Below are 12,136 nucleotides of genomic sequence, written 5' to 3' on the forward strand. Positions count from 1 at the left end.
ACAGCACACACACACAGAAGAAGAAAAGAGAAGAAAAATAAGCTAGTGAAACAGAAATAGTAAAGTAAGTTGCAACCCCAAATCAAGAAAAGTTGTGAACATTTTGTAAAATGCAAAATCAAGAATCTGTGATTTGTCCATTTCTCTTTCAACTTTATTTAACTGGAAAAAAAAAAGTACACAGAAAAGATTTCCAATGTTTTCACTGAACAACTTAATTGTATTTTGTAAATATAGACACATTTTGATTTTGATGGCTGCAACACACTCCAAAAAAGTCACTGTCACATCACCTTTCCTTTTAATTAGAATTTTTTATCTTTTGGGAAGTGAGGATACTAATTGTTGGATTTTTTGCCCAATCTTGCCTTATACAAGACAGTAGTCCATGGTCGTCATTGTCTGATTCTCCTTTTCATGATGGGCCATACATTTTCAATAAGAGAGAGATCTGGACTGCAGTCAAGCACATCCATGGTGTAGAATGTCTGAGAAACCACTCTGTTGTAGCACATGCAAAATGAAGCGTGGCATTGTCTTGCTTCCCAGGAAATATGTCATCTTGATGCCATTAAATGTCTCTGTACAATCCCATTCGTCTCCATGTTAGTAGTACACACATGCAAGTCACCCAACAGGTTTCCTGCCTTGCCCTAAATATGCTGAGATTTGGATTCCCTGAATCATTTTGCAATATTATGGTAGATAGTAAAAGACCTAAATTATTTGCAATCTTGCATTGAGAAATGTGATTTTTGAATTGTTTGACAATTCTCTCATGATATTTGGCACAAAGTGATGAGCCATGACCCATCTTTGCTGGCAAAGACTGAGATGCTCCTTTTACACTCAATCATTCACGATACACTCACCTATTACCAATTCACCTACTTTTTGTGGACTGTTTCAAAAGAGTTTGGATATTCTATAAGATTTTCAAGTTTATTTTGCCTCTGTCCCAACTTTTTTGAAGTGTGTTGCACTTAAGTTAAGTGAAAACATTGGAAAACATTAGAAAACTTTTCTTTGTACTTTTGTCAGTTAAATAAAGTTAAAATTATTAACAAATCACAGATTCTTGATTTTATTGCATTTTACAAAATGTCTCAACTTTTCTTGGTTTGGGATTGTATTAAGTAAGGGATAATGTACATACAGTCGGCTGTTATCGCAGAATTAAATTCCGTCAGGGTGATCAGGACCTCGATGTGAAGCGGAGGAGCAAAAAGCTCACAACCAGTTTTCTTCTGTTAACATATCAGAAAATGTAGTTTAGTGTTTCATGACACTTTAATAAACTCATTCCATTTATCAAACTCTGTTACCTATTTTATTATAACAAAATAATCAAATAATTAATTCCAGTCAAAGTTCTTCCAGAGTCAGCTCCAGTCAAAGCCCTTCCAGAGTTATGGGGTTTGGCCAAGGGGCTGCTATGTCCATGGCAAAACCTTCATTCTGTGGTCAGTAAACTATTCTGTTGTTTATTTTGAGATATGCTTTGAATCATTGTCATGCTGGAAGATCCAACCATAGCACAGTTTAAGTTTTCTGACAGGGTCAGCCAAGTGTTGATTTAAAACCTGCTGGTACTTGATGGAGTTTAAGATTTAAGGAGTTTAAGCCCTTAAAGTACGAGGGGGCATTTGTGGTCACAAATATTCATTTTTAGTTTTAAAAAAATAAATATTGACTTTTTAAATTTGCAAAATCAACTTTGCGTTGCTGTCCGTGATCGCTTAAAGGATAAGCCAAATTTCTACATGCATCAACAAAAGCGGTCGTTAAGAAAAGTGCTGAGAAGAATTTTTGTGCCATCTAATGGTTTAAAAAAGAATAAAGTCAAATGCACCTTTAACCGCGGTGCGCCTTTAGCCCCGTTCTACCTTACGTATGCGAAGAGTTTGTATGTATGTGAGCGTCTGGACCTATCGTTCTGCATGAGTAACATTAAAGCAGGGTCTCATTCTGCATTTCACATTGTTTTTTTAGTAAGCATTTTGTGTTTTACCCCCCAGTAATACACACACATAAGCTACACAAGTGTTTCATGTAGGTCTATTTATGGATGAGTGAATTTTGATCGCCTAGATGAAGTGTCACATCAGGTCTTGCTTCTCGCTTTCACTCGCTGCACGGGTATAAAATGTCCTCTCACAAGACGAGTAAAGGGCTGAATGTTATGCTTAAGTTATTTGTTAGTTGGCAATAATCTAGGCCTATACTTTCCAGTCATAGTCTATGTTTAGTGCTAATAACCTGGAAATGGATTAATTTGTGGATGACTGACAAGCACGAGTTTGAAGAAACAGGTGTTGTGTTTATTAATACTTAGTGTTGAGGAACATGTCGTCCTTCCATCCATCCATTCTCCTCACCGCTTGTTGTATGTTGGGTCTCTTTCTGAAGGCACGAAAACCACACTATGGGCAGGTGGTCAGTCCATCACGAGAACAGCGTGTCCTAGCCAGACACACAATAAAACCACAGAGGTCACTGTGTAATGCGCACCCTGCACACATTCACACACAAACTGACACCTACGGGAAATTTTGTATCTTCATTACAGCTGTCCTGCATGTGTTTGGAATGTGGGGGAAACCCTGAGCACGACAACACGGGGAGAACACAGAAAGGCTTTACCTCCAACAAGGGATCTTCTATGAGAAGCATATTACATTATTGCGTCACAGATACCTAAACTAATCGATTATGCTACATATTTACTTCGTATGGAAAGTAGAATGCTTTTTTCTGTCAAAATGATGGAAAGCATTATCCGTCAGTAAAGTTGAAAAAAATTGGCCTTTGTCATGTCTGTTTGATCACACAGTTATTTATGGCTTGTCAATTAACCGATTTTAACAGGTTGATGATGGAACCGAATGGTATTTTCCTACTAAGGACAGTTACATCATAGATGATTTTTTATGATTTATTGAGCTGTGACATGTTTTTAAACAAGAATTCCCAAGTTGGATATTGAAATTACAGACTGTTCATTGTCCAGTCATTCTTTCTTTTATCTTCCAGGGAAGAAGTGGATGGGGCCTCAACCCACCAAGCCCACAACCACAATGTGATCACTACTCCTCCATACTCTGTATATTTCAACAACTTCTGAATAAAATTGGTGCAAATTCACATTGTTTTTAAGTCATACTTGAAGCCATCAGCTGTCATACACGGAATGCAATGGGTGAACAAACCTTTTTTGTTCCAAATTACAAACACTGAGTGAAAGGTAAACCTGTATATCCTCTTTAACTCAGTCAGAAGTTGTGTCTGGATGTCTGACCCTCCTAGAGAAACTCGAGGAGCTGGATAATCAGGTTTCAGTTTGGTTTAATGCAGGAAAAAAACTGCCACATATGCTTAACTTGATAGATGATTAGGTTAATACAAAAACAGTAGAGGCAGGGTCTGAGCATTTCATCATTCATAGGGTTTGACGGCTGAAAATGATACATTGTTAAATGTAAAAAGGGCTTGGCATTTACCCTTTGATGGGTAAATAATGTTATTGGTAACCCTACACAGTAAAGGAGGGTGTTAACAACAACAGCAAGTAGCACAGGTGAGGAGGGTGGAGCTAAGTAACCAACAAAGGTGTGACATAGACACACACAAGCAGACTTAGTACTACAGTACACCATAAGGAAATTTTCTAGAAACGAGGAAGGGGATGTGATGTATTCAACAATGGGATATTATTTTCATCATGGAAAAATATCTGAATAGAGAGAATCTGAAACTGAACATCACGGAGTAAGATCACCTACAACCACAGTGACCAGCAGGTAGGGCAGTGGAGACCTGAAGACAAAATGACCACGGTGCTTATGGGTTAGCAAGACGTGACTTGGTGCTTGTGTTTACAAGGCGGGCCTAGGCTATGTGTTGAATTAGCAGTCAGATGATTTGATAATGTATTTATTGTCAATTAAATTCAAAACACATCTCATTTATGTAAAAGAATGACAAAAGGCACTATAGAGAGTATTACATTACCATTTAAAAGTTTGGGATCGGAACAAATTTTTAACTGTTTTTGAAAAGTCTCAACAAGGCTGCATTTTTTTTATACAAAAATACAGTAATATTGTGGAATATTGCAATTTAAAATAACTTATATGTTTACATTTATATTGTGTCATGTAATTTATTATTATCTTCACTGTCACATGATCCTTCAGAAATATTTTAATATGCTGGTACTCAAGGAACATTTCTTATTATTATCATTGTTAAAAACAGTGGTGCTGCTTAATATTTTTGTGGTAACTGTGATACATTTTTCAGGATTCTTTGATGAATATATAAGGTTCAAAAGAATATGATTTATTTGTAATAAACCAACATTTTTAATGTCTTAGTTGTCATTTTAGATCAATTTAATGCATCCTTGCTGGATAATTTTAAAGTATTACACTATTTAAAATACACTTTTTAAATACACTTACTCAGTAAAGATATTCATGCACAATATATCTCATTTGCTTTTGTGAGTTGTATATGACGTGTCGTTGTGTAGTCTTCGAGAATGAAAAATGCAGACAAACAGGTTGAGCATCATAACCCAAATAAGAAGGCTGTTCCGTGTATGTGTCAGAGACGGAGCCAAAACAGCTGCCTTTTACTTCACAGTCCGAAACACACTTATGGGCCTAGAAAGCACACACTCACCTTTTAGCACATCAAAGATGACAATTACAGCTATGAGCACATACAAACTATGGAAAATGTACTGTTGTAATGACTTCATAAAAAAATGCATTGGGTGTGTTCACTGTTTGTTCGCAAATGAGGTCATCTCAAATTGCACTTAAAACTCAGGTGTGTAGTGTAGCCTGTTTGAGAATATACTAAAAAGACACCATCATTATGTACACATATTTCACTTGTGTATATAGTAAATATTTGCATGTGAAATGTATTTTCTATTATTTCCTCATTCTCTCTGTGGTTATTCTAGAAAAACCCTTCTCTAAGCACTGATGATGAGAAAAGATGCGTCTCAATTGCCCAAAGCCTTTTTATGATAAAAAGACTGATCATGTTACACTGACCCAGAACTCAACATAATGTTTCATACTGCCATTATAAGGGGTCCTAAGGAGGCTTTCATTTTTTTAATTGTAAAACCCACAGCATATTGTTTCAATGTTCTCTGCATTTGGAAATGGTGAACAAGTAGGTAGCTAATTAAAAAAAAAACTCCAACCTTTTATAAACTCTCATACCTTTTACATATTCTGTCTCTGCACAGGATGGCGACGACTTCTAATTCTGCACATTCGGAATGTAAATCTGGAGATACATTTTGTGGTGAGTAGATCATGTCTGCCAGATAAAACACAGGCATCATCAACATTAGACAGCTGTGTAACAAAAAGTTGAATGCGGAAATTTCAAACGTCTCACTTATATTCCTTGTGAACATGTGATCTGCTCCCTCAGAGATACGGGTGTATGAACAGGAAGTGATAATCGTACCGGTGCTGTTTTTGATGGCTTTTTTGGTCACGCTGGTGTTTCTGCTACTGCTGAGGTTCTGTCCTGAGAAGGTGGATCGCCTGCAAACCCGCTCAAGTCGAGCAACCAGGACTAGGAGAAATTTGCAAGGCATTGATGGTGAGTGTCTGCTACTATACATTTAAGAAGCAACATGCCAAGTTTTTTGTATATATATGCATGTATGTTACAGTTACATGTATGTTGCATAAAAAAATGGATGTGTACCTATCACAATTTAATAAAAAGTTGATCACAAAAAACATTTCTTAATAACAAAATATAATGTCTGTACATAATACAGGGATTAAATGTAACTGCTGCACGCAAACTACTGTGCTTACGCGCCGTAGCAAGGGCGTAGGAAATTATTTGATGCTGCATTTCAGCACACCTCTTTTCTACACAGTGGAATTGTTTGCAAAGTGGCATGGTTTTGATACTCATTGCTTTCACTTAAGTAAACATACATGACATTTGACTTTATTAAGAATCCTAGTCTGCTTTATTCATACTTTTGATTCGTCACACCCCACCTAAACAATCTCTCTCACCCTCTTTCTATCTCCTTTTGCGTAGCTCCTATTGGTCTGAATGCTCTGGAAGGTGAGCCAATAGCACTGGACACTACATCTTACATGACGTTCAACCCTACATCACAAGTTCGAGACTCCTATAGGCATGAACCTGCCTCCTTAAATGCACACGTGGACTTTGTCGATGGTGGAGGCTCTTTTGGGGCCGCAGCTTCAGCCTTCTCAAAGCCCAGGGAACTTCCACGTCAGCGACTGCCAGAGAACTTCAAAGGGGTGTCTCCTCTCCCAGCATCATACTCTCTCAAGTCAGACAGCTCCGTCTCACTCTATAGAGCTCGTATGGAAAACAGAAATGTGGTGCTGCGTGTACTTAAAGGTGCCCGAGGGGTTTATTATGACATGATCATAAAGTCTGACTGAGATCTTGAATTCCAGTTTCACTCTCTCTGTTTTCATTCTCCTATTCAGATTCAGCCAATAACCAGGAAAGTCAGTCATTCTTGGGCTTTGCGGCCTTCCTTTCCCAGTTAGGGCCTCATCCCTTCTTACCGGAGCTTCTGGGAGTAATATCCCTGCGGGCTCCTCTCATTACTGTTATTGAAGAGATGGAGAACAGAGATCTGCTCGGATTCCTGTGGAGGTGTAGACAGGTGAGAGGTTGGACCAGGATGTTTTATAGCAGTGGTTCTCAACTGGTGTGTAACAGCTTTAGGCGACAGGTCTGGTAGGTCACTGACAACGGGGGGGAAAAAATGCTAAATCCAGATTCAGGAAATGCAGATTAGCAAAAAATGATATAGAACATAAAAAAAATCAAGTAAATTGATAAGGAACCCTGCAGATGACACAAAAGAAAAAGAAAAAAATCTAATAATAAAATAAATTGGTACAGAGCTGTGTTTTTGAAGCTTTGATTGTGTTTACAGTGTGAAATATAACATGTGTTCATGTTTCGCGTGTAAAAAAACAGTATTTTTCACACAATTTACTTATCTGTATACCGCTGTTTTCACTGTCCTAAAAACGGACTGATGACTTCCTTGTTCTATGAAATCCCTCCTTCAGAAATACGTAACGAGTTCTGATTGTGCCAGCGGTTCCTGTGTTGTGATTCGACATCAGCTTAGCGCACGTTGCCCGGAAAGGTCACGCCTCTTACCATAACGTGGAGATGCATGCGCTCAGTGTTATTGTAAACATGTCTTTAATATTATGAAAATAACAGCGTCTCGACGACATGGCGACAAACACACTCTACAAACGCAACTCTTCCTCTTCTCCGTGGGAGCGCAACAAGACCACGCCCCCTTTTTTTGTGTATTCCTGTGGGCGGAGGTTAGTCAAAAAACTGTTCTAGTGACGTCATTAAAGCAGGAAGTAGAGGGATGTAGTCCAAACCGGCCGTTCGCTGTAGGCTTTGAAAGGGGACTTCTGTTAAATAAAATATCTGGCTTGGCATTGAACTTTGAGCTTTATAATTTTACAGGTATTATTTATGCTCTAACAGCAAACAGCACTGAAAAAAGGGATCACAAAGAACAGGACCTTTAATAAATTTTGGGAACAAATTGATAAGTCTTGGGAACAATTATGGCCACAATATCTTTTTTTTTTTTTTTTTTCATGTCATGTGTGGCGTGCCATAAATTGGCTCATTGACTTTTGTTTTTAAAATGCTTCAAATATATTTTTACATTTTAAAATGCTGTTGTTGACCTCAAATATTGTGAATCTAAATAAACCTAATGGTTTTTTGGTGCAAATGAATTTGGTACCTTGTTTACTTCTTGTATTGGCTGTTGTTTATGCTTGATGGCAATATAAAATATGGGGGATTTGAAGCAAAACAAGTTGAGAACCACTGTTTATAGTGTTCAACAGGTCTGCTGGTACATTAATCAGTGACTACTCAACTGATTACAAATAATTGTAAAAAATTAATTTAAAAAAGGGAGTAATTTTTTCAATATCATTTTATACTACTAATTTTATTTTCAGTAATTATGGTTTTAGTTTTAGTTAATGATAATAACACTGTCTCGAATAGGATAATATTGGACCAGACGGCATGCATCAGATGACAGAGAGAAAGATCTTCACCATGGCCTCACATGTGTCCTCTGCACTGGTGAGTACAAAGTTGTTATCACCACTATCTCAGGGAAAGATTCAAGCATTTCGGCATTTGAATTAACAATATAATCCCTAGCAAATGAAAAAATCTTGGCCAATCATGGTGTCATTTGATATTTTTGCTCAGTTTCAAGGTTGGACATCATGGCTACACACCTTCTCACCTTTTTTTCTTCTTTCTCTGTAGGACTTTCTCCATGGCAAAGATCTTCTCCACTGCAACATAAAGGCTCGTAACGTACTGGTCAGCAGGATTTGTACCGCAAAACTCTGGGGTTTGGATGATTTATATGCAAGGACATTAGAAAGTGCTAATCACAGTGAAGATCCTGGAAGAAAAAAGTGGCAGGCTCCTGAGCTATTGGCCAAGAGACCCGCCACTCCAAAAAGTGATGTGTAAGTAAAAAGCACAATACACGTCATGAGGAAAAGCAACTTTCAAGTTTTCAACTAAAATATCTGTATTTCTTTTTTTTCTTTTCTTTTTCGCAGTTGGTCATTTGGGCTGCTGCTGTATGAAATGGTGACTCTTGGTAAGTCTATGGTCTGTTATTTTTTAGATGATTTACAGGGCTGCCAACTTTTGAGTTTAGCTTGGAGTGAGATTTTTTTTTTTTTTTTGGCGAGGGGGGTGGGGGGGGGGGGTATGTAAAAACAAATATTGCATCACAATAAGTGTAATTGTGATTGTCAAAACATTTGGTAACTAAATAGAATTTTATGAAGTTTAGTGACAACATGTTACAATGTTTACATTGTACAATGACTGGTATAGGATACAGTTTTTATTATTGCTTGACAAAAATTTCAAGATTTCAATTCCATTCTTGTGATTTGATTCCGATTTTGATTCAATATTGACTATTTTGGATACATGTTTATTTTAATTTTTTTTTTTTTAAATAATCTCACCTAATGCTGTAAACATAGAGGGCCCAATCTGCTGGTATTATTAAAGGTTAACAATAATATTAAATTAAATATAATGCAGTTTTTGTTATAATAACAATTATTTAATGACATAAGTAAAAATATAATAAATATGTAATATAGTGCTCAGCAAAATCTCCTCTCTAGCTATTTTTTCTATTTAATTAACATGCTATGGTCGTTAAATGGCTTTCCTGAGGTAAATGTAACGTTATGTGACATAATTGTTCTCCTGCTGTTATATTGACCTCTTTCCGTGGTTGAAAAACACTAATTGGTCGATATTATGTATACTTTCGGTAAGTTGTACTGCATCTTTAAATAAAAAAGTAACAGATGATCGGTTCACGTGCACTTGAATTGAGGCGCTCAGCGATCTGTCACGTCACATTTACAAGCGCCAAACGTATTTTTGGCTGAATTTCGTAATAAAATTGACGGAATCTAAGAGCTGAGAATTAGTTTAATATTAAAAGTACCTCTTTGCTCCACAATTTTTCTGTGCGTGAGAAAATGGATGTGTGGCGTGAGAGCGTGTGAAAAGTGTCAATTGCGTGAGTCTCACGCTCAATGTGTGAGAGTTGGCAGCCCTGGATTTAAAGGGTTAGTTTCCCCAAAAATGTTTATTCTTTCATTATTTACTCACCCTCATGTCGTTTCAAACCTGTAAGACTTTCGTTCATCTTCGGAACACAAATGAAGATATTTTAATTAAATCTGAGAGCTTTCTGTACCTCCATTGGCAGCTACGCAACTACGACTTTGACGCTTCAATAAGTTCATAAAGCAATCAGCGAATATAAACAGAAGCTAAACAACCGAACCTGTTTGACGCACGAGAATTAACCTCATTGGTTCTCGCACATCAAGTGAACATGCTTGATAAGTGAGTTGATAAATGTTTATATGTGAAAAGACCAAATTCAATTTGTTCATCAAATAAAGCGATCATGTCTCTACATGTCTCTCATATAAAGTGATCATGTCTCTACAGAAATTTTTTACTAAACCACTCAATTCATATGGATTAGTTTTACGATCTCTTTATGAACTTTTCGAAGCGTCAAAGTGGTAGTTGCGTAGCTGTCAATGGAGGGACAGAAAGCTCTGATTTCATAAAAATATCTTCATTTGTGTTCTGAAGATGAACGAAAGTCTTACGGATTTGGAACGACAAAGTTCTTTCTCACATTTTTGTTTATCCTATTTTTACACTCTTTCCATACTTTCAGGTGAGGTCCCTTTTGCTGAAATCCATGCAAAGGAACTTCTACAGTATCATCAGAGAGCCAAAACACTGAAGAAACCAAACAACTGCTCCAACTCACTGTAAATGCAACTTTAGAAACATTTGTTTATAAAATGATTGTATTTTTTATTTATTTTTTTGTATTCTAATTTACTGTTCATACAGTGCTTGTTTTGTACATTCAAAATATCAATTTGCTACTGTTTTTCTCCAGTTACTCAATTATCAAAGCCTGCTGTCAGTGGAAGGAGCACGACCGCCCCTCATTGGCTGAGATCAGGCATAAACTCCAATCTGGAGAGAAGAGTGCCAATGACAGCAGTATTCTCCGTGTGCCTGAGCCAATCAATCTTGAACAGTATCTGAAAGAGGCGGGATATGGAGATTCCAACAACTACACAGTTTTCTGAACTCCAGATGGCTCCACATACCAATACATCACATCTATAACTCTATTTTGTTTGGTGTACACTACCACTATGCATCTCCAGCAATTCCTAAAGAGTGAATTGACTGTCGACCAGCCATACTGACTTTAAAAAAGTAAAGTATGAAATGTTAATTTTAACGAATGCTTTCAAATATAATCGTACTTTCTTTAATGTTGCCAAATTTTATGATTTTATTTGTTATCAAATTACTATTTTATTGTACAGCAAGATATTTGAACCTGCTGATGCTGTGGAAAGCTAGAATTTAAAGTAATGAACCGAGAAGCTTCAACCTTATTGGACTGGTCTGATCAAGCAAAATTGAGATCCAGGACAGTCCAGAGCCAGTTTAATGATGCAGCCTTGTTTAAAGGGTAACTCAAACCCTGGTCAGAGCCTGACTCCACCCACTGGCAATATTTGAAAAATGCTAGAAAAGTAGACAGAGCCCAGCGTAGATATACAAAAGGTCCTCGCTGCAGCCTGTAGCACGATGACGTAGATGGATCAGATCTGACACGTACTGGACGCGCATGCGTGGTGGTGTGTTTTGGTCTGTACAAAAAAAAAAAAAAAAAACCTTGAATTTAAGTTAAATATAAATGATCACTTGAGTGACAACTGCGTGATCTGACTGCTGTGATCAGTTTGTATATTAAACTTAAATTCAGGGGGGTTTTTTTATTTCTTTTATTTTTTATGTATGTACATCATGGCATGATGTAGCCTACGTACATAAAACTCCGTCGACTCCGTCGCTATAGAAACAAAGACGCTAAAATGCAATCATGCAATGAGCTTCTCTACTACTTATTGTGAAATTGATTTCTTTATATTTGCTATTAGTATTATCCATACTGCAAAATCCTTATGTTTTTATTCAACTATGTGTGGGCCTAATGAAAAATACGGGACAAATCCCGTGCCTTATTGATTTGATACGGGACGCATCGTCTTACTTGTAAATACGGGACGATTCCGTATTTTAAGGGACGGGTGGCAAGAGGAACCTTATGTACAGATCACTGTACAGCCATTAAAGAAGGAACTCTTACTAGGCAAAATATCATTAAGCACTTTTTTTTCTGACAAGATTTAGTTTCTTGATGCTGTTATTATTTTTGCATTTTCCCTTGAATGTGTACTGGTATTTTAAGTTGTTTACAGACCCTATTGTATTGTAGGCCTACCTCTAGGATTAAAATTACAGAGACAATTACTTAACTCATTTTTGCTTCCATTCAACAGCAAATATGACTGGAATAAAATAAAATGGCTTTATTTTAATATGTTCTGTATACACGCATTAAATCCATCACATTTAGGTTTAAAATCATGTGATT

At 36.9% G+C, this 12,136-nt stretch overlaps 1 protein-coding gene across 2 annotated transcripts; it reads left to right on the forward strand.

The window, feature by feature from the left end:
* Positions 1–3,622: 3,622 nt before the first annotated feature.
* On the forward strand, positions 3,623–12,136 carry styk1b (serine/threonine/tyrosine kinase 1b). 2 transcript variants are annotated; one of them, XR_014603213.1, is made up of 11 exons: positions 3,623–3,800; positions 5,270–5,328; positions 5,461–5,634; positions 6,094–6,426; positions 6,519–6,700; positions 8,098–8,178; positions 8,371–8,579; positions 8,676–8,716; positions 10,346–10,442; positions 10,577–11,043; positions 11,276–11,354. XR_014603213.1 is itself a non-coding variant. In XM_084089145.1 (10 exons), exons 2-10 carry the CDS (start codon positions 5,271–5,273, stop codon positions 10,770–10,772), a joined length of 1,371 nt encoding a protein of 456 aa, XP_083945271.1. In that variant the 5' UTR covers positions 3,623–3,800; position 5,270; the 3' UTR covers positions 10,773–12,136. The 2 variants fall into 2 exon arrangements, 1 of the variants encoding a protein (XP_083945271.1); XM_084089145.1 differs by having other exon boundaries at positions 10,577–12,136.

The sequence above is a fragment of the Abramis brama genome (genome assembly GCF_963993115.1).
Source record: "Abramis brama genome assembly, chromosome: 17".
Classification (NCBI taxonomy): domain Eukaryota; kingdom Metazoa; phylum Chordata; class Actinopteri; order Cypriniformes; family Leuciscidae; genus Abramis; species Abramis brama.

Coding starts and splice junctions, on each gene's coding strand:
- styk1b (XM_084089145.1), top strand. CDS start 5,271: ATGGCGACGACTTCTAATTCTGCACATTCGGAATGTAAATCTGGAGAT. Junction 8,179..8,370: donor CACATGTGTCCTCTGCACTG/GTGAGTACAAAG, acceptor CTTTCTCTGTAG/GACTTTCTCCATGGCAAAGA. Junction 10,443..10,576: donor AACAACTGCTCCAACTCACT/GTAAATGCAACT, acceptor GTTTTTCTCCAG/TTACTCAATTATCAAAGCCT.